The 19199-nt window shown below is 66.4% G+C and overlaps 3 protein-coding genes across 6 annotated transcripts; 2 read left to right on the top strand and 1 right to left on the bottom strand.

The window, feature by feature from the left end:
* The first annotated feature begins 87 nt into the window (after positions 1 to 87).
* On the top strand, positions 88 to 7789 carry FAAP100 (FA core complex associated protein 100). Of its 3 annotated transcripts, XM_064676158.1 has the most exons (10): positions 88 to 175; positions 768 to 941; positions 1567 to 1685; positions 2188 to 3149; positions 3521 to 3671; positions 4506 to 5260; positions 5545 to 5681; positions 6484 to 6600; positions 6941 to 7027; positions 7109 to 7789. In XM_064676158.1, exons 2-10 carry the CDS (start codon positions 777 to 779, stop codon positions 7241 to 7243), a joined length of 2628 nt encoding a protein of 875 aa, XP_064532228.1. In that variant the 5' UTR covers positions 88 to 175; positions 768 to 776; the 3' UTR covers positions 7244 to 7789. The 3 variants fall into 3 exon arrangements, with proteins under 3 accessions (XP_064532228.1, XP_064532229.1, XP_064532227.1); XM_064676157.1 differs by lacking the exon at positions 88 to 175 and having other exon boundaries at positions 670 to 941; XM_064676159.1 differs by lacking the exons at positions 88 to 175; positions 6484 to 6600; positions 6941 to 7027; positions 7109 to 7789 and adding an exon at positions 5771 to 5877 and having other exon boundaries at positions 667 to 941.
* A 319-nt stretch (positions 7790 to 8108) lies between these two features.
* Positions 8109 to 13391, bottom strand: FSCN2 (fascin actin-bundling protein 2, retinal). Its single transcript, XM_064676169.1, has 5 exons — positions 10652 to 13391; positions 8968 to 9124; positions 8769 to 8890; positions 8531 to 8698; positions 8109 to 8451 (listed from the first exon to the last, which is right to left on the bottom strand). Exons 1-5 carry the CDS (start codon positions 11472 to 11474, stop codon positions 8246 to 8248), a joined length of 1476 nt encoding a protein of 491 aa, XP_064532239.1. The 5' UTR covers positions 11475 to 13391; the 3' UTR covers positions 8109 to 8245.
* A 1845-nt stretch (positions 13392 to 15236) lies between these two features.
* ACTG1 (actin gamma 1) lies at positions 15237 to 18384 on the top strand. Of its 2 annotated transcripts, XM_064676175.1 has the most exons (6): positions 15237 to 15333; positions 15720 to 15850; positions 15934 to 16173; positions 16487 to 16925; positions 17199 to 17380; positions 17460 to 18384. In XM_064676175.1, the coding sequence occupies exons 2-6, from the start codon at positions 15728 to 15730 to the stop codon at positions 17601 to 17603; spliced, it is 1128 nt and encodes a 375-aa protein (XP_064532245.1). In that variant the 5' UTR covers positions 15237 to 15333; positions 15720 to 15727; the 3' UTR covers positions 17604 to 18384. The 2 variants fall into 2 exon arrangements, with proteins under 2 accessions (XP_064532245.1, XP_064532246.1); XM_064676176.1 differs by lacking the exons at positions 15237 to 15333; positions 15720 to 15850 and adding an exon at positions 16297 to 16334 and having other exon boundaries at positions 16082 to 16173.
* Positions 18385 to 19199: the final 815 nt, after the last annotated feature.

The following is a 19199-nucleotide window of genomic DNA, read 5'->3' on the forward strand; positions in this document are numbered from 1 at the left end:
CCCCATGGTGCGGGGGGTCACCCCCTGTTTTTTTTAGGGGGGGGACACAAACCCCCGGGTGCCGCCCCCCCCCTCCCCGCCCATCCCCGCTTTACGGCCCGTCGCAAACTCCCCCCCGCCCATTGCGGCGGCCGCCGCGCAGCCGTAAAGCGGAGCCGCCTGCGCCCCCCGCCCGGTACCGCGGTCCCTCCGGGAGGGGAGGGGGGCGGGACGGGGGGCCGGGGGGGAGCGGGGGAGATGATTGAGGTGGGGGGATATGGGCGAGCGGGGGGTGGGGGGCTGCTTGTGGGGCTGCGCTTGGGGGCGTCTGGGGGTCTCAGTCGGGGGTGTGGGGGGGCTGGGGGACGGGGGCTGGGGGACAAGGACTGGGGTGGGGGGGGCCCTGGAGCGGGTCTGGGGGCTGTGGGGGTGGGCCTGGGGGCGCTGGGATGGGGAGCGGGGGGCTGAGGGTGATGCTTGGGGAGAGGGCTGTGTGGGGGTGGGAATGGGGAGGTGTGGGGGGCTCAGCCGGGGGGTGACCGTGGGCCTGGGGGGTCTGGGTGTCTGAGCCTGCGGTATGAGGGGCTGTGGGGCTCGGAGGGGTGCGGGGCTGGGGGTCTAGACTTGTGCTGGGGAGGATGGGGGGCTCTGCCGGGGCTGGGGGGCTCCAGTAGGAGTGTGGGGTCCACAGGGCCGCATCACCCCCGGCTCTGGGGGTCTGGGCTCAGCTGGCAGAGGGGCCCCATCCCCTCCCCCTGACACCCCCTGCCACTCGATGTGCCCCCCAGGCCGGCACCATGGCTCAGGTGGGGCACAGGGTGGATTACCTGGCCGGGTTCTGCTGCCCGGTGGGGGGACTGGCGGCGGGCAAGCCCCGGGTGCTGTGCCACGAGAACGAGATCTACCTCTCCAATGGCTCCGAGTTCGTCTACGTGTACGACCAGGAGGGCAAAGTGCTCAAGGTGAGGGGTCTGGGGGTTGGGGGGGCTCCACACTGGGACCCTCATCCCATAGGAATACCACTCATGGCCAAGTCCCTCGGGATCCCCCAGCAATCCAACCCCACCAGCTCCCCCTGCCCGTCCCTGTGGAGCTCTGGGGGTGCTGCCAGCTGTCCCCTCTCCCAATCCTGTGGGACAGACGTTGGATCAGACCCCCCAGGCTCATTCCCCCCAGCGCAGGGGCTCCTGTTCCCTCTCCTCCAGGCCTGGCTGTTGTCCCTGCTGTCACTAGTGACTGACACGCCACTGCCTCTGTTAATTGGCTCTGATTATCATTTCTAAGAGCTGCACCGCTGTAGGAGCGGGCTCTGCCTCCCACACTGCGCTCCCGCTCTGCAAAGTGGAGCAGTACCAGCTCCCTGATCCCTGCTTTCCTTCCCCCTGGGGAGCAGGAATGACAGGCTGCCACAGCCCCCCTCCCAACCCCAGGAAAACCCAGCTGGGGGCTGCCCAGGGATCCCTTTATCCCTGGGAATTGCTTTGGATCCCCCCCTGCAGGGAGCCCCCCCCCCCGTCCCTGCCACCCCTTCAGGTGCCGTGGGAGGTGCTGTGGGAGGTGACATTTTGTTCTGTGCCCCCTCCCCAGGCCGTGTTCCGCTGTCCTGACCAGGTGTGGCACGTGGAGCTGCTGCCCCAGCCCCGACAGCTCTACATCCTGTGCGCCCACAGCGGGATCTACTGCGTGTCCCTGGAGCAGCAGAGCAGGTGAGGTGTCTGTCACCTTTGGGGTCAGCACCATGTCCTCATCCCTGGGCTCCTGGGGCTGCCCCTTCCCACCACGGAGTGAGGCTTCTCTCTCTGTGTGAGGCTCCAGCTCTCTCCAGATCATGCCCCTGACTCCGGGGTTGCAAACCCTCCATGCCAGAGCACTCCAGCCCCCATCCCTGTCCCCATCCCGATCTCCAGCTGCCCAGGGTCATCCCGGCTGCCTCACACATGAGCAGCCTCTGGCAAACACTGGATCCCACCAGGAAGGCCCCCAGTGCCCAGCCAAGGGCAGCAGAGCTGCACAGCCAGGACATCCCTGGCCCCACCGAGGGTTGGGGGCTCTGGTCTTGTGATCGTTCCCACAGAATTCCTGTCTCTCCCTGGTGCTAAAAGCTCTGCTGCAGGAGCTCCTTTCCCAGGGCCAGGCGAGGAGGCGGCCAAGGGACACGCTGGCCTCTCCCCACGCCTTGGCTCAGAGCTCTTCCCTGTTTTCCCGAAGGTTAATGGAGCAGACGGACGGCGACGGCCAAGAAAGCAACGGCCCTTCCGGCGTGTTCCCGGTGGATGCGGATTCCTGCATCTTCCCCGACGCCAGCCTGAGCATGTTCACCCTGCTCAGCACCTTCGTCATCACGCTGTCCCAGGCCGAGGGCAAGTGGTGGATGCGGCTGCACGAGCTGCCGCGCCCGGAGCAGGACGGGCCCCCGTACCGGCAGGTCAGCCAGGTGGAATTCTGTCCCGGCTCCCCGCCGGGGGACGGGGAGGACACGCCCCCCTCCTGCTTTCTGCCCGTGCTGTGCTGCGCGGCCGCGCCCGGCGCCGAGGGGCTCTGGTGCTCGGGGGGCTTCGTGCTGGAGGAGCCCCTCTTCAGCCTCCTCTTCGGCATCGATGCGGCCATGCTGGAGTCGCCCATGATCCTGTGCGGGTTCCCGGACGGGCAGCTCTGCTCCGTGCCCCTCAAAGCCCTCAGCTCCTCGCCCGCTGCCACCGACAGCGGCTGCCGGGACGTGTCCACGCCGGACCCGCCGGTGAAGATCCTGCACCACCTGGAGGAGCCCATCGTGTTCATCGGGGCCCTGCGCACGGAGCGGCGCGCGGCCGACGACGCCGAGGAGGACGAGCCGCCGCCGGGCGAGCCCGGCTGTGACTGCGTGGTGGCCGTGGGCCACTACGGCAAGATGGTGGCGGTGAAGGCGGATCAGCGGGAGGAGGCGACGGTGCCGGAGCTCAGGGAGTACTCCCTGCGCGGGCCCATCCTGTGCGCGGCCTGCGGCAGCGGCAGCCGCATGTACTACAGCACCCACTCCGACATCTCCGCCGTCGACCTGGACCGCGCGGGGGACGCCTCGGACCCCGAGGACACCGAGAGCAGCACCGGCGTCCTGCCCCCCGTCCTGTCCCCGGCCAGCTTGAGTATCTGCAGCGTCGTGGCTCTTTCCTTGTCCTCTCGGGCCTCAGAAGGTACTGGGGCAGTGGGATCCCACCTGTCCCCTCCCCGTGGCTCTGTACAGGGTTGGGCTACTGTCCAGATTCCTTGCCCACGGAGCTGCCTTTGCCACCAGCAGGGATGTTGTGTGGCAGCTGTGACCCTCCCTGGGTGCTGCTGGCCTTGGCTGGGGGGTGGTGGGGACAGGGCAGGTGTCCCTTCTTGGGGGGCTGCGTGTGAGCTGGGTGTGGTGTGGTTGGTGTCCTGTCTCCATCATACCCCGCTGCCTTGAGGCAGGCAGTGCCATCCTGCTCCCTGTCCCCCCTGCATCCCCCCCTCAGCCCTCCGGGAAGCTCCTGCTCCCCTCCTGGCCCCCCAGCCCTGACCAGCCCTGTCTGTGCCCCAGGTGAGTCGGAGCTGTTGGCTCTCTCGGCCAAGGGCAGCCTCGTGTCCTGTGGGTTGTGCAGCCCCGAGGAGCCAGACGTGGAGCTGACACCTGCCGAGATCGGCCGGAGGATCAAGGAGCTGCTGTCCGGGATAGGGAACACCTCAGAGAGGTACAGGGGTGCAGGGGCACCGAGCTAGGGGCTGTGCAGGTCTCTGTCGGTAATTAATTATGGAATTTCTGAATGGTTTGGGTTGGAAGAGACCTTAAAGCTTATCTCATTCCACCCCCTGCCATGGGCAGGGACACCTTCCACTATCCCAGTTTGCTCCAAGCCCCGTCCAACCTGGCCTTGAACACTTCCAGGGATCCAGGGGCAACCACAGCTTCTGTGGCTCCAGATCTCTTGGAGCCACTTTAGGCACTGGAAGGGGCTCTAAGGTCTCCCTGGAGCCTTCTCCAGGCTGAATGACCCCAACTCTCTCAGTGAGAGACATTTTACCTTCCCTGGCTGGGAAGCTTCCCCCAACCTCAATAACATAAAACCAGTGTTTGAGGGCAGCCCCCTCTCCATGGCACAGCCATCCCCAGCGCTGTGGGCGGGCTGGCAGCAGCAGCCATGGCAGCAGAAGGTGGCACAGGCAGGGTGCCAGGCGCCTGTCACGCATGCCAAGCTGGCACTAACAGGCAGGGCAGGCACGTGCCTCCGTCTCCATGGCTGTTTGTGCACGGGAAGGGGGTGTGGGCGAGGCCCCCCCTCCCTCCACGGGGGGATTCCCAGGGTCTGGCTGTCCAGAGCTGCTCCACAGAGTCAGCTCTGGTGGGGAAATGGATCTGGGGCTGCCGGGGGAAGGAGCTGGGAGGTTCCTGTGGTGGCTCTGGGCACTGGGATCATGCCAGTGGCTGCTCAGCTCAGCAATGGCAGCACAGAGCCTTTGGCACCGCGCTCCCGGCGCTGTCCCGGCATCCCTCCCACTGTTCCATCCCTGTCACGCTGTCCTTGCAGAGTGTCCTTCCTGAAGAAGGCCGTGGACCAGAGGAACCGAGCCCTGGCCAGCCTGAACCAGGTGATGAACGTGAGCGCGGCGCTGCTCTCCAGCCACGAGGGCCCCAAGCCCATCGCCTGCACCGTCACTGCCAACTGGAGCTGCCTCCTGCTCCAGGACACCGTCACCATCTCCTGCTTGCTGGAAAACTGCAGCGAGTACAGCCTGGAGGAGGGCTGGACCCTCTGTGTCCAGCTCCTGGCCAGCCCCTGTGCCTTAGAGGAGGAGTCCGTGGATTCGGCCACCACCTTCACGTTCCCCATTGACCAGCTGCTCCCTGGGAACAAGCGGGAGCTGACGCTGCCCCTCGGCCCCACTGCGGACACCAAGCTGGACCTGCCTCTGACCATCTCCTGTGCCCTCTACTACAGTTTACGGGATATTTTGGGCAGCGGCTCCGACTCCTCCGAGGACCTGGATGACTTCCTGCCCGACGACTCGCCCCTGCTGTCCCCGGACAGGGAGGGGATCTGCCTGCCCCTCAGCCAATGCACCATTGACATGCTCCAGTGCCTCCGTTTCGGGAGCAGCCCCCCCGGGCCAGACGCACCCCCTGCCCCCCCAGACCCCGTGGAGACCTTCCTCAAAGTGTCCCAGGAACAGACTGAGCCCGAGGAAGGGAAAACCCCGGGAGAGGGGAAGTTGCCCCCCTCAGCAGCGTCCATCCGGGTGTCCTCGGAGCTGCTGAAAAGCGCCCTGAAAACCTCGGGAACAGGTGGGTCCCTGGGCAGGATCATCCCAGGAGTACCAGGGAGGTGTCCTTGGGCAGGGTGACACTGTCACAGCCTCTCCTTTGGGCCAGGAGGGCGGTGTGAGCCCCCTGTCCCCAGCACAGCGCGTGGGCTGTCACACATGGGTGCAGTGACAGTGCTGTGACCGAGCTCAGCATGTCCCAGCAGGGAGGGGACCGGCCCCTGTGTCACCCTTGGCCACTCAGGGGCTGCCCCGGGCACACCCTGTCAGCAGTGTCACATCTCTGCCCTGTCCTTTGGTCCCCAGATGTGCCCCTGAGCTGTGCCACGCTGCGCTGGCTGCTGGCAGAGAACCCCGGGGCCGAGGCGCTGAGCAGCGCGGAGGTGGCATCGGTGTGTGGCACAGCACCCGACGGCGGCCACGTCCAGCTGCTCGTCCGAGAGGCAAGGAATGGGTTAGCCCTGAGCCAAGGACTGGGTCAGCCTGCAGGGAAGCTCCCTGTCCCACAAAGCCGTCTCCTTCCCGGTGCCAGGGAGCGGGGTGATGCACGGCCACGCCGTCCTGACCTCCATCTGCTGGGCTGGAAGGGCAGCATTCCCAGTCACTTCTCCCAACCCTGGGCTTCCCAAAGGCTGTGGTCACTTCCCTCCTGCTCCATGTGGGTGTTCCCCCTCTCAGTGTTCCCATTTCCCTGCCAGGTAGGACAGTGGGTGCTGCTGCTGCATCCTTGTGGATGCCTCAGACACTCACCGTGCCCCAGCCTGGCATGAGGCTGGGCTGTGGGAAGAAATGGCCTTTCCCTGCTGGCTCTGGAGAACAAGGGGAAAACACAGCTGGATTTGGGGTGTAAATCCGATCTCCTGCAGCTCATCCCCATTTCATGTAAAATTCCCCTCTAAAGGCACAGGAAAACAGGGATTTCTGCCCAGCTCTGCTGGCTGACCCCGCCGAGGGGCCCCCAGGTACCTGGCACGGGTGGATTCCCCCGAGAGCTCGCATGTCCCCGGGGTGATTAATGACTGTGTTAATTCTGCTGGGGCTGAGCCTGCCAGGCTCAGTCCTGGGAGGGCTCACCGGGGATTCTGTGGGCACTGGGCTGGGGACAGCTGGCCCTGGGAAGGGTGGGCTGGGGTCTGTGCCCAGCAGGAGGGTTTGGGGGTGAAGGGAGCCTCCTGGGGAGCCTGGTACCCATGGGGAGGGGTCCTGAGCCCCCCAGCTGCCAGTGACACTGCTCTCCCTGTCCAGGTGGCCATGAATGACCTGAGCCCAGCGGGTCCCATCCAGGCCGTGGAGATCCTGATGGAGAGCCCATCCCTGGCCCACATGTGCAGGACACACCACGCCGTCATCCGGCGCATCCAGGTATGCTCAGGCACTGCCCTGGGGGACAGGAGGACCCCAAGGGACCCAAACTCCCCCCCAGGATAGAAGCTGGGGGTGCAGCACGAGGATTCTGTGGCACCATCATGTTACAGTCCAGCCCAGCATGGCCTGGGGATGGTGGGATCACCACATCTCAGGGCATTTGGGCCACGGAGCCCGGGGCAGTGTTGGCCATGTGCCCCGGGCTGGGATTCTCAGGTTTTGGGGGTCCCCAGGGTTGGGGCCCCTGGAGTTGGGGGTCCCTGGGGCTGGGGCTCATGGGATTGGGGTCCCTGGGGCTGGGTGGTGCCAGCTCCCCCAGCACCCTCCCTCCTCGCAGGCGCTGGTGCTGGAGCAGGCGGCGCAGGGCTCGGGACCCCCCGACCTCCGCATGCAGTACCTGCGGCAGATCCAGGCCAACCACGAGGTGAGCACCCCCTGATCCCTGCCCCGTGGGGTGCACGCAGAGGTACCTCCCCACTACATTCCCTACATCTCCCTCCTGCAGATGCTGCTGAAGGAGGCGCAGACCCTCCGGGACCAGCCGCCCCCGGGTGAGGAGGGGGCTGAGGGCGCTGCCACGGCCGAGAAGCTCCTGAACATCTACCGGCAGCTGAGGAACCCCAGCCTGGTCCTGCTGTGAGCAGGGGGGCGGCCAGCACGCCCCAAAAACCCCGCCGGCCGGGGCGGGTGCCCACGGGAGAGCCCCCCATCCCAGCCCACCCCGCCGGAACAGGGGCGGGGTGGGCAGTGGTCGGGGCGGGGGGTGTGTCTGTGCGTGTTTCGTGGTCGTGTTGTCGGCAGCACCGCGGGGGTCTCGGTGGCGGAGCGGGGGCTCCTGGGCTGGCCCAGCCCTGCCCTGCCGCCCCCCAGCCCGGCCAGGCCGGGGCAGCCCCCCCGGGGCCGCGTGTTTTGTGGATCCGTGGTAGTGTAGTGGCCGTGCCGAGCCGGGCCGGCTGCGGGCTGAGCCCCCCGAGCCGTCTTGCCTTCAGGATCAGGACAAACAGGGTGCTGTGCCCGGGGGAGCCCCGTTTTCTGCTGGGCAGGGGAGGGGGTCTCCGCTCCCCCGTTGTTTCTATAAATGATCCCGTATTTCCGTGCTGGTGCGGCGTGTTTGGGCCCCGCCCTGCCCGCACCGCTCCACTGTCTGTAACTCTGTCGTCTGCCATGAAAACGATCCTGTCGCTCACCCCGTGCCCGCCTCTGTTCCTTTCCATCCTCCCGGAGGGTCCTGACACTGCCGGGGCGGGGGGCTGCCACTGCCACCCCCAGCCTGCCAGAGGGGCCATGGGCTCCACAACCCCTCCGTGCTCCAGCTCCCTGTGCAGCTCCTGCGGGTCCTGCCCACAGTGGGGTTGCTTTGCCAACCCCCCCTTCCCCTATGGCACCCCTGGGGGTCTCTGCATCCCACTGCCCCCCCAGATCAGCCCTTACCATGGGGGGTGGGGGCTCCCGGGAGGGGGACGGGGTGGATCCTGATGGGGAAGGAGGACGCGGCGCTGCCCTGGTGTGATCCAGGTGACTTTAATGCCGTGGGTCGAGGGGCCGGGGGCACGGCTGCCATGGGCGCTGCCACTGCTGCCACCACCCCCCTTTGCCGGGGGACAGGCTGGTGCCTGGGGCGGGGGCTGCCCGGGAAGGGGGGTCAGTACTCCCAGAGCGTGGCCCGCAGCACGGACTCGCTGTCGGCGCGGAGGGTCCCCGCGGGGTCCCCGCGCAGGTACCGCCCGTTCTTCGCTTTGATGGCCACGCGGCCGCGCTCCCGGAACTCAAAGAAGAAATCCTCGGAGAGGTCCCCGTCGCTGCACACCGACCCGCTGCTCGCCACGTACCAGAACTTGCCCCCCTGGCCTGCGGGGAGTCCCCGGGGGGGGCCGTCAGTGCGAGCTGGACAGACCCCCAGCCCCCCTGCCCTGTAACCCGCACCCACCTCGGATCTGGTAGGCGCCGTCGCTGAAGCTGATGTGGAAGACGTCGTAGACAGAGCGGTTGGAGTCGAGCAGGTTGGAGCCGCGGTGGTAACAGACGAAGCCGTGCTCGCCCCGCAGCACCAGCATCGGGCGGTTGATCAGCTTCAGAGTGAACTCCTCGTCCTCTCCTGCGCGGTACCCGGCGCTCAGCACCCCCGGGGGCCCACCCTGGGTGCCCCAGTCCCCCCCAGCACTCACCCACGGCGTCGCTGACGGCCGCCAGCTGCCCGTTCCTCTTGGTGCAGACGTAGCGGCCGTTGCTGGCGCGCAGGGCCACGCGCCGCCCGCGCCACTCGATGTCAAACATGGTGTTGGCAGCGCTGGGGACACAGGGACAGCGTGAGCCGGGCGGGGCCGCGTCCCCCCGGGCCCCCTTTCCCCACCCTGCCCCACTCACATTTCGGTGGCCACGGCCTGGATGCCCCCGTGGGCCACCAGGGTCCAGTAGCTGCCGGTGTTGGTGTGGAGGCTGCACTTGTTGGTGTCGCGGTCGATCTGCAGCTGGAAGGTCTCGTGGTTCAGCTCCTCGTCCTGGTTTGCCGAGACATTGACACCTGGGGGTGGGGGTGGATGTTGGTGCTGGTCCCACTCCAGCCATGGACACTGGTCAGTCTCCGGCCATCGGCACCAATCCTGCTCCAGGTATTGATCTTGCTCCAGCCATGGACACTGATCCTGCTCCGCCCCTTGGCACTGATCCCACTTCAGCCACCAGCACCAGTCCCACTCTGGCCATCAGGACCAATTCCAGTCCAGCCATGAACAACAGTCCCATTCCATCCGTGGTCACCAGTCCCTCTCCAGCCACCAGGACCAATCCCAGTCCAGTCACTGTCACCAATCTCACTCCAGCCACGTCACTGATTCCGCTCCAGCCATCCATCCCACTCCAGCCATTGTGACCATGCTGACCATCACCCCCACAACCCCACAGCCTCCTTCTTCCTCCCCCACCTCCTTCCAAATCCTCCTGCAAACAATTGTGCTAATTGGGCTGGTTAATCAGCTTGTCACCACCGTGTCCATCTGGTCACAAACCCCTATTTATAGCTGGTCCCCCCTGTCACCCGGCTCTAAGCTGCTTGGCACGGGGGTGGCACCGTCCCCAAGGGGCACCTGGGGGCGAGGGGGGGTCCTTGAAGGGCTCACATCCAATGGCTCTACACACGTATGTGTGCACACAGGGCATCATGTGTGGGGTGCACACACAAATTGTGGACCCAGAGGTGCTGCACAGAGCCCTGCACACCTGTGTGTGTGTGCACACGGACACACCTGAGCACACCTGAGCCCACAGCCCTGCACACGCGTGTGCACACACACGTGGAGACCTGCACATGCACACGTGTGTGTATACACACATAGAGCCCTGTGCACACATGGGGACACACATAGAGCCCTGTGCACACATGAGGACCTGCACACACGTGTGTGTATACACACCCACACCCCTCTGTGCACACCCACGGAGCCCTTCACGTGCACACACAGGTACAAACACATGCGTGCACACCCACCTGTGCACACCCACAGCTCTGCATGTGCACACACACATGTGTACACACACACCCACACACCCCCACACCTCCCTGAGCCCCTGCACACACACACACACGTGTGTACACACACACCCACGCACCCCCACACCCCCCCCGAGCCCTTTCCCACCTCCATGGCTGCTCCCACTCCACCCCACTGACCTCAGACCCCCCCCTCGAGCAGGCAGGACCCCTATGCCCCCCTCTAGCAGCTGAGCTGGGGTATCCCATGTCCCCAGGGATGTGGCCGCAGGGTGCCCCCCAGGCAGGGGCAGCACTGTGGGGTTGTTACTGTGGAGTGTCCCCCCTGGGGTGGTGGTCCCAGGGGTGCCCCCACAGAGCTGTGGGAGCATGGGGGGCCCAGGGATGGGCAGGGAGCAGGGAGAGGGGCAGTGGGGTGAAGTAGATGGGCAGTGGGGACCCCTGTGCGGGCAGCAGGGTGCAGGGAGGGAGTTGGGTGCAGGGAGGGAGTTCGGTGCAGGGTGCAGGCAGGGGGGTGCAGGCAGGGGCAGCAGGGGGATGCGGGGGGTGGGCAGCCCTTACCCTGCCGGATGGAGACGTATCTGCCATTGGCCGCCGTGAACACCACCTGGGGGTGACTCTCCTCCAGGTCAAAGAGTTCATCCTTGCCCGGCTTGGAGCTGCGGCCGGATTTGAGGGTGCCGGTGGGTCCGGTGGGCGCCAGGTACTTCCCGTCGCAGTCCTTGAACGCCAACTTGCCGGCCTTGAACTCGAGGGTGTAGCCGGTGCCGGCGCCGGGCTCGGGCACCAGGGTGCCATCGCAGCGCAGGTACCGCTCGTCGGCCGTGCGCAGGCTGTACTTCTTGTCCTGGAAGCAGAGGGTGATGAGCGCGTCCACCCCCCAGGGCAGGTTGCTGTCGGTGGCGATCTCATCCTCGTGGGCGCTCAGGTGGGCGTAGCGGCGGCGGCTCACGCTCAGCAGGTTGGCCTGGGGGTGCATGGCCAGGTGCACGGTCCACAGCTCGCCCTCCGTCACGCTGGGGGCGAAGCAGGACAGCCGGTCCTCGCGCCCCCCGAAGAAGCGCCGGTGCGGGGCCGACTGCAGCGCCCAGCGCCCGTCCGACTGCGTGATGATGCTGAAGCCTTCGTCCCGGCCCGGCTGCTCTGCCTCACAGTGCACCTTCCCGTCCTTGTCGGCGCCCAGGTACCGGCCCAGGTGGCTCTTGAGGAAGACGATGGAGCTGTCGGCTTCATCCTGCTCCAGCGTCCAGATCTGCTTGCGCTTGAGGCTGAGCGCCGAGGCGTTCACCTTGTAGCCGAAGCTCTCTGCCGTCAGGTACCGGCTCTCGCAGTTGATCAGCCCGAACTGGATCTTCAGCACCTGGTGGATCCCATTCGTTGGCATCTTCCGCCGAGGCGGGGCGGCCCCCGGGGGGCCGGCGGGGGCTCCCCGGCACTGCCGAGCCCGGGCGTCGCGGCGGGGCCGGACCGAGCGCCCGCGGCGGGGGCGGCTGCGCTGCCCCGGACCCACGGAGCGGGACGGGGCCTGGGGGGCTGCGACCCGCCTGGGTACCCTCAGGTGGGGTTAGAGACTGGCCGGGTCACGGTGGGCACCGGGGACGCCCAGGCGAGGGGGCACCGCGGCAGCCCCCGGCCACGCCACCGTCCCTCGCCGCGGCCCCGTCCGGCTGTGGCGGAGCCGCGGGTGGAAAACTTGGGTGGGAACCCGATCCGGGCCGGCGTATCCGTTCCGATGCCGGCGGGTTAAGGTTACCGGTCCCTCTGATTCAGCAGCGGGTCACCTCCAGCCGCGCCGCCTCCCGGCCAGCCCCTAAGCGCCTTTTCCAATTAGCCAGGCATTTTGATTAGTGTAAACCTTTTATCCTGCTTTGGGGCCCTTGGCCTCCATCTGTCCTGTGGCCCCAAATCCCTTCTGCAGCTGTGGATCGGGGTCACGGACACCCCCAGCCCCCCCTTGGAGCCATCCCGGGGCGTGGGGTCCTTCGGGGCTGAGACCGCCTGGAACTCATGACAATGATGAGGGTCCGGCCCCATGATGGGGGCAGGAGGTGCAGGGACTGGGGGGGACAGGGGTGCAGGGAACAGGCCCCACTCCCACCCTGCAGGCACTGAACCCCAGCCCAACTGGGACCCCCCAAACGGGGCAGGTGCAGCCACAAAGACCTCCAGCCTCGGCCACGCTCCACCTGGGCCTGTCAGGGACAGGCTGTGCCACCGCCTGGGCCCCCCGAAGTGCTCGGACCCCCCGTGCTGGGCTCTGGCCACGTCCTGGTGATGCCGCCCTGGTTCCTGCCACCATCTCCCTGGCCCAGCAGCTCCGGTGTCAGCCCCGTGCCCGGTTATTGTTCCCACAAACAACCCCAGCTTTGGTTGCTCATGACTTTTTCATGCCGGGCTGGCTCTGCCCGAGCCGGGGGGTGCCGTGGCCCCCCGAGCTGTGACACCCGAGCCGCTGTAACTGACCCCCGAAACGGAGCCGGCTCAGCTTTCAGGCCCTGGCGGTGGGGGATAAGTGGGTCAGGGTCCCAGGGGGCTCCGGGGGGGCCGTGGGCAGCTGGGGGTGGTAACACGGCTCTCAGTGGGTGCCCGCTGGCACCTGCCTGGCCGAGCAGCCGGGAGCAGCATTTATACACCACAGCTCCCCCCGGCCCCCCGGCGGAGTCAGGTTCCCTTCGGGGGGGCCCCCTGGGCGCTGCCCCACAGCCACAGTGTGTCCCTGCGTCCCCTCGGCCTGGGGACAGCCGGACCCCTCCCCACTGGGGGCTGCTGAGACCCAACACGCTCGTGACAGGCCAGGGCATTGCAGGGGGCTGGGGTGGGTGACACCCCCCGGGTGGGTGCCGCCCCTGGTTCCCATCTAACACTCTTACCAGGAGGGATATGGGGGTGCTGGGCTGCCCGGGGTTCCCCAGCCCCCAGCCCTGATGGGGGGCTGGCAGAGGGGAGGTGGAGGGGGCTCAGCTGTGCCCCACATGCCCAGGGGGATCAGGGCAGGGCTTTGGGGTGGGGGTCGCAGTGGGGGTCAGGAGGGGTATTGGAGTACTGGTGGTGGGACCCCTTCCTGGTTTCCATCCAACAGCCTTCTCGGGAGGGATTTGGGGGTGCTGACCTGCCCCCCTGGTGGGGGGCTGGCAGAGGGATGGAGGGGGCTTGGCCGTGCCCCACCAGCCCGGGGGTGTCAGGGCAGGGGTTCGGGGGTTCTGGAGCAGTATTGGAGTGCTGGGTGGTGGGACCCCCCCCATCATCACTCCTCACGTGCACACTGGCAGCGCGGAAGGACGGACGGACGGATGGACGGGTACCGGGCAGCGGGGCGGGGCGGGGGTAGTGCCTTCCTCCTCCTCCTCCTCCTCCTCCTCCTCCTCCTCCCGGCCCTGCCCCTCCCTGCCCGGCCCTGCCCGCCCTGAGTCACGGGGAGGGGCGGCCCCCTCGGGCAGCGCCGGTGCCGGGTCCGGGCGGGGGGTCCCGCCGGGGTGTCCCCCGGGACCCGCGGGATGCGGTGTCACCTGCGCAGCCCCCCTGGCCACACCCCTCGGTGCCCCCCCGGTTCCACCACGGCCCGGCGGGACACGGCGCTGGCACGGGGGACACGAGACCCCTCGGGCTGTGCCGGGACCCCCCGGGACCCCCATCGCCCACCCAGGGCCACCCTGAACTCGCTGCTGTTGCTGCGCCCCGACAGCCCCCTACCACCCATGGCAGTGGCACCGGGAGCTGCTGGGAGGGGCTGGGCAGGCAGTGGGAATTCTGTGGGACACAAGGATGGTGAGGCCGGTGGCCACCGCTGCCATGGGCCTGAGTGGCACCGAGGGGCCAGGAGCTGGCGTGGGTGGCTGGTGCATGGGCCTGTGGCACAGTCTGTGGCTACCTGGCATGGTGTGTGGCTGCCTGATATGGTGCATGGCTACCTGACACGGTGTGTGGCTACCTGACATGTGGCTACTTGATGTGTTACATGGCTACCTGACAGGACGTGTGGGCCTCTGACACAGTGTGTGGCTACCTGGCATAGCACCTGGCTAGCTGAGATGGTACATGGCCACCTGACACAGTGCATGGCCACCTGACACAGTGCATGGCTACCTGGCATGAGGCGTGGCCACCTGGCCTGCTGTGTGCCCACCCGGCCTGCACAGGGATCCCCCCCACACCTGACACTGCACAGGTGGAGCCATGGCCGTGACCCACCGTGGCTTGGGGGCTCAGGGCCCGTGGCACCCCCAGGGAACGGGGGGGCTTGGTGTGAGGAGCCCCCCAGGCTGAGTGGGCTGGGGAGGGGCCAGATTTGGGGCTGGGGGGGCTCAGACTGGGGTGTCACTGGGGTCACTGGGGTGGCAGCACTGACAGGGGGGTGTGGGGTGTCTGTGGGGTGCAGGGGCAGCACAGCCGGGCCTGTGGGTGCTGGGGGAGGCGTTGGGGGGCCGGGGGGTGCCTGTAGCCCTGGTGGGCACCCCCAGGTGTGAGGTGTCCCCTGTGGGGCTGCGGTGGGCACAGGTGTGTGCAGGGCAGGGTCTGGGGTGCAGCGGGGGGCGAGTCGGGGGGCACCAGGGATGCCCAGCCCGGTGCTGTGGGCAGGGTGCTGGTGCTGGTGCTGGGGGGGGGTCTCAGGTGCCGCGGGTGGGGTGTGAAGGACCTGTGGGTGGGGGGTCCTGGTGCTGTGGGTGGGGGTGCAGGTGGGTGGGGGGTCCCAGTGCCAAGGCGGGGGTGCAGGTGCCGTGGGCAGGGGTGGTGTGTCCGGTGCCCGGGCGGGGGGGTCCCGGTGCCCGGGTGGGGTGCACGTGCTGCCCGGGGCGGGGGGCGCGGTCCCACTTTCGGGGTGCGGGGCCAGGCCCGGCCCGGCCAGGCCCGCGGGGGCCCGGCCGCCCCGGAGGCGCTGCCGGGGGGGTGCCCGGCGCTGCCCGGGGGTGCCCGAGCCGGGGGGTCCCGCCGGGATCGGGGGGTCCCGTCGGGGCCGGGGGTCGCCCCCCCCGCGGCCCCCCCCGCCCCATGCAGGTTCCGGGGTGCCGAGGGGGCGGGGCCAGCCCGGCAGCCGCCCCACGTGGCCTGGGCCGCGCCGACCAATGGAAGCGCGTGTTTCTGAAAGATCTCCATATATGGCGATGTTCTCGGCCGGGAGGGTGGGGCCGTCGCCCTCCGGGTATAAAAAGTCGGGGCTGGCAGCCGGGCGGTCTCACTCAGCCGGCGGCACCGGACCAGGCGGCACCGTCACCGCATCGCCCACAGCAGCGACCCCCGCGCAGCAGGTACCGCACGGCCCCGCGCCGCGCCCGCGCCGCCCCTTCCCCCGCGTTCCTCGGGGGGTGCAGGGGGGGTTTTACTGCGCTCGGTCTCACCCAGCCCCGCGGTGGGCTGCGGCCCTGTGGGGTGTCCCCCCCCCCCGCTCCCCCCGTTCCGCGCTGGGATGGTCTCGCCCGTGGGTCCGGGCAGGTGGGGGGGGTGCGGGGGGGCGCGCCGCGATTGGTGGAGGCGGCGGGTGACGTCAGCGCGCGGGAGATTCAAACGGGCGATTCAAACGGGAGGGACCATCGGGGCGGGGGGGGCCGGGCATGGCCCGCAGCCAGCGGCTCCTCCCGGGGCCGCGGCGGCCGCTGACCCGGCCCTTTCCCTTCCCTCCCTCCTCCCGGCGCAGCCTCCGCCATGGAAGAGGAAATCGCCGCCCTCGTCATCGACAACGGCTCCGGCATGTGCAAGGCCGGGTTCGCCGGGGACGACGCGCCCCGCGCCGTGTTCCCCTCGATCGTCGGCCGCCCCCGGCACCAGGTGAGGCGGGCGGGGGGCGCGGGGCGCGGGCCGGGCCGGGCCCGGGGCGGGGGCGGCGCTGACTCACCCGCTCGGCTCCGCAGGGCGTCATGGTGGGCATGGGGCAGAAGGACAGCTACGTCGGGGATGAGGCGCAGAGCAAGAGGGGCATCCTGACCCTCAAGTACCCCATCGAGCATGGCATCGTCACCAACTGGGACGATATGGAGAAGATCTGGCACCACACCTTCTACAACGAGCTGCGTGTGGCCCCCGAGGAGCACCCGGTGCTGCTCACAGAGGCTCCCCTGAACCCCAAGGCCAACAGAGAGAAGATGACGCAGGTACCGTGCCCCCTCCGCCCGCCGGCCCCCCTCACTCATCTTCACGAACCTCCTTCGTTACATCTGAAACCTGAATATTTTGTTCTTTTTTTTGTTTTGTTTTGTTTCTCCCGACATTTTCAGGGTTCTGTTCTCCTGGCATTTCTCCCCTGACGCCTCAGGTTCTTTCATTTGTGTTTCTGCCTGCATCCTTTTTGGCTTTCCCTTCACACACCGGGTTGCTCTGCATGCCAAGCATGTGTGTTCTAACACTGAGTGCACACGCCCAGCTGGGGACCCGCTGCTAATTGACTCTTCTCCTCTTCTCTTCCAGATCATGTTTGAGACCTTCAACACCCCGGCCATGTACGTGGCCATTCAGGCCGTGCTGTCCCTCTACGCCTCTGGCCGCACCACAGGCATTGTAATGGACTCTGGGGACGGTGTGACCCACACCGTGCCCATCTACGAGGGCTACGCTCTGCCCCACGCCATCCTGCGTCTGGACCTGGCCGGCCGCGACCTCACCGACTACCTCATGAAGATCCTGACAGAGAGGGGCTACAGCTTCACCACCACGGCCGAGCGGGAGATCGTGCGGGACATCAAGGAGAAGCTCTGCTACGTGGCCCTGGACTTCGAGCAGGAGATGGCCACGGCCGCCTCCTCCTCCTCGCTGGAGAAGAGCTACGAGCTGCCCGACGGGCAGGTCATCACCATCGGCAACGAGAGGTTCCGGTGTCCAGAGGCCCTTTTCCAGCCTTCTTTCCTGGGTATGTGTGGGGCAGGGTCAGCTCCAGGTGGGGTGGGGTTGATGGGTGGAGGGGAGGGGTTCAGGATGCGTCACCAAGAGGTCCTGAGTGGTGCATACAAGGACCTGTCTGACACTAACAATGGGGTGGGTGGGCACTGAGGGGTCCTGGGTTAGTAGTAACAAGCTGCTTTGTGGCAGAAAGGGGGCTGGGTGGCACTGACAAGGTGGTCGGTGGGCACTTGGGCATCCTGGGTGGCACTAACGAACCTGCCCCTCTCTCCTCCCCACCCAGGCATGGAATCCTGTGGCATCCACGAGACCACTTTCAACTCCATCATGAAGTGTGACGTGGACATCAGGAAGGACCTGTACGCCAACACGGTGCTGTCTGGAGGCACCACCATGTACCCCGGGATCGCCGACAGGATGCAGAAGGAGATCACGGCGCTGGCCCCCAGCACCATGAAGATCAAGGTGGGACGGGCTCCGGGGGGTGAGGGGTGAAGGGAAGGCTCTGGCTGTGCCCTGACCACTGTTCTCTCCTCTCCCGCAGATCATCGCCCCGCCGGAGCGCAAATATTCTGTGTGGATCGGCGGCTCCATCCTGGCGTCCCTCTCCACCTTCCAGCAGATGTGGATCAGCAAGCAGGAGTACGACGAGTCCGGCCCCTCCATCGTGCACCGTAAATGCTTCTAAACGGACTGCGGGCCCCGCTGCCACGCCCGGGAGCTGTGCCCAGGCATCCATACACCTCATGCCAGCCTCCTGCAACTGGAATAAGCCTTCTTCCAAAAGAAATCCTGCCCTTGGGAAGTCTGTACCTGATGTTAGACACGTGGATGGGCGCGCTGTCGCTTGATTTGACCTTGTTGTAACCGAGTTTAGCCGCTCCCCGAGCTCATACCCTGTACGGATCGGGCTCCCCGGGGCTCCCCCATCCCGGGATTTCCCCATCCCAGGGCCCCCCCCACTGACAGCAGCCCCGGGACCGTTCTGTACAGGGTATTTGGAGCCAGAGTTTGCCGTACATCCCGTGTGGAATATTCCAGGTTTCCTGTAGAGGCTGGTAGGAGTCCATCGAGAATTTTTTTTTTTTTTCTTTTCACTGTTTCTAGCAAGGTTGGGAAAAAAAAAAACAAAACATATCGCATCCGAGCCTTACACCCTCTTCATCCCCCTCATCCCCCTGGTCCCACCGCAGGGCTCGAGTCCTCAGCTCTGAGTTGCTGAAACTCTGCATTTACACCTGTAAATTTCTGCATTTTAATTTATGTCAGATTTTTTTCTTTTTTTCTTTTTTTTTTTTTGTTCTTTTTTTTTTTTTTTGTACGTTGCCTTAATGTTCTCACGTGACGGTAGAAAAAAAAAAAACAAACCAAATTTGTTTAAGAATCATCTGAAAAAAGTTGAGAAATTGTAATGCCCAACAAACACTTCATTGTGTAAGGAAAATAAAATGGAAAAAAAGCTGCAGTAACTCCTGCTGGGATTGTGTGTGGTGAGGTGGGGAAGGGGGGGATTGGGTGGGAGCTTCCCCAGGAAATTGGGGTGGGGTTTTGGGGCTAAAAATAGGTGTTTGGGGGCCAAGAAGCTGGATTTTCTTACACAGGCTCCTGGCTACTCGTGCCCTTGTCTGTGGAATTGCAGGAGTCCTGCCCGCCAGCTGAGGCCCTGCCTCGGGGTCTCCAGCCCACCCTTGCCACCCTGCTCCATCGCTCTGGGACTGAGGTGCCCCATGTCCAGGGGTTGGGATGTTGGGGTGGGTGGGATTCACTCCAGGTCACCCAGGGATTCACTCCAGGGATACCCTCAGCCCCTGGGGTTGGTGTTCCCGGGAGGACACGGTGGGTGGCTGAGGGGACATGACACAGCTCTGGGGCTGCTGGTCCGGCTGCTGTGAGGACCCTGCAGTTGCTGTTCCCATTGATTTGGGGGTGCAGGTCCCTCTGGGTGGGTGGGGGTGTCCTGCCCCCCCTCTTCGTGGGCCCCCACAGCTCCTGTACTCCCCCACTGCCCAGCACCTGCAACTGCCCACCCGTCCGTCTGTCCACCCATGTTCTGCACCTGTCCCTCTGTCTGTCCATCCCTGTCTGTCCACCCTGCCAGCTCTGCTCCCACCCTTCAGCCCTCCGCATCCGTCTGTCCATCCTTCCAGCCTCCTTGCATCCATCTGTCTGTCCAGCTGTCCATTCCTTCCCGCGTCCATCTGTCCATCCACCCGTGTCCATCTGTCTGTCCACCCTGCCAGTTCCTCACCCGCTGCCCGTCCCTCCCTGCCCCCGTCTGTCCGTC

The sequence above is a fragment of the Pseudopipra pipra genome, chromosome 19, assembly GCF_036250125.1.
Source record: "Pseudopipra pipra isolate bDixPip1 chromosome 19, bDixPip1.hap1, whole genome shotgun sequence".
Taxonomy (NCBI): Eukaryota; Metazoa; Chordata; class Aves; order Passeriformes; family Pipridae; genus Pseudopipra; species Pseudopipra pipra.

Coding starts and splice junctions, on each gene's coding strand:
- FAAP100 (XM_064676158.1), top strand. CDS start 777: ATGGCTCAGGTGGGGCACAGGGTGGATTACCTGGCCGGGTTCTGCTGC. Junction 3,672..4,505: donor ATAGGGAACACCTCAGAGAG/GTACAGGGGTGC, acceptor CTGTCCTTGCAG/AGTGTCCTTCCTGAAGAAGG. Junction 6,601..6,940: donor CCGTCATCCGGCGCATCCAG/GTATGCTCAGGC, acceptor CCCTCCTCGCAG/GCGCTGGTGCTGGAGCAGGC.
- FSCN2 (XM_064676169.1), bottom strand. CDS start 11,474: ATGCCAACGAATGGGATCCACCAGGTGCTGAAGATCCAGTTCGGGCTG. Junction 9,125..10,651: donor ATACGTCTCCATCCGGCAGG/GTAAGGGCTGCC, acceptor CCCCACCCCCAG/GTGTCAATGTCTCGGCAAAC. Junction 8,452..8,530: donor CGGCGCCTACCAGATCCGAG/GTGGGTGCGGGT, acceptor GACTCCCCGCAG/GCCAGGGGGGCAAGTTCTGG.
- ACTG1 (XM_064676175.1), top strand. CDS start 15,728: ATGGAAGAGGAAATCGCCGCCCTCGTCATCGACAACGGCTCCGGCATG. Junction 15,851..15,933: donor TCGGCCGCCCCCGGCACCAG/GTGAGGCGGGCG, acceptor TCGGCTCCGCAG/GGCGTCATGGTGGGCATGGG. Junction 17,381..17,459: donor CCAGCACCATGAAGATCAAG/GTGGGACGGGCT, acceptor CCTCTCCCGCAG/ATCATCGCCCCGCCGGAGCG.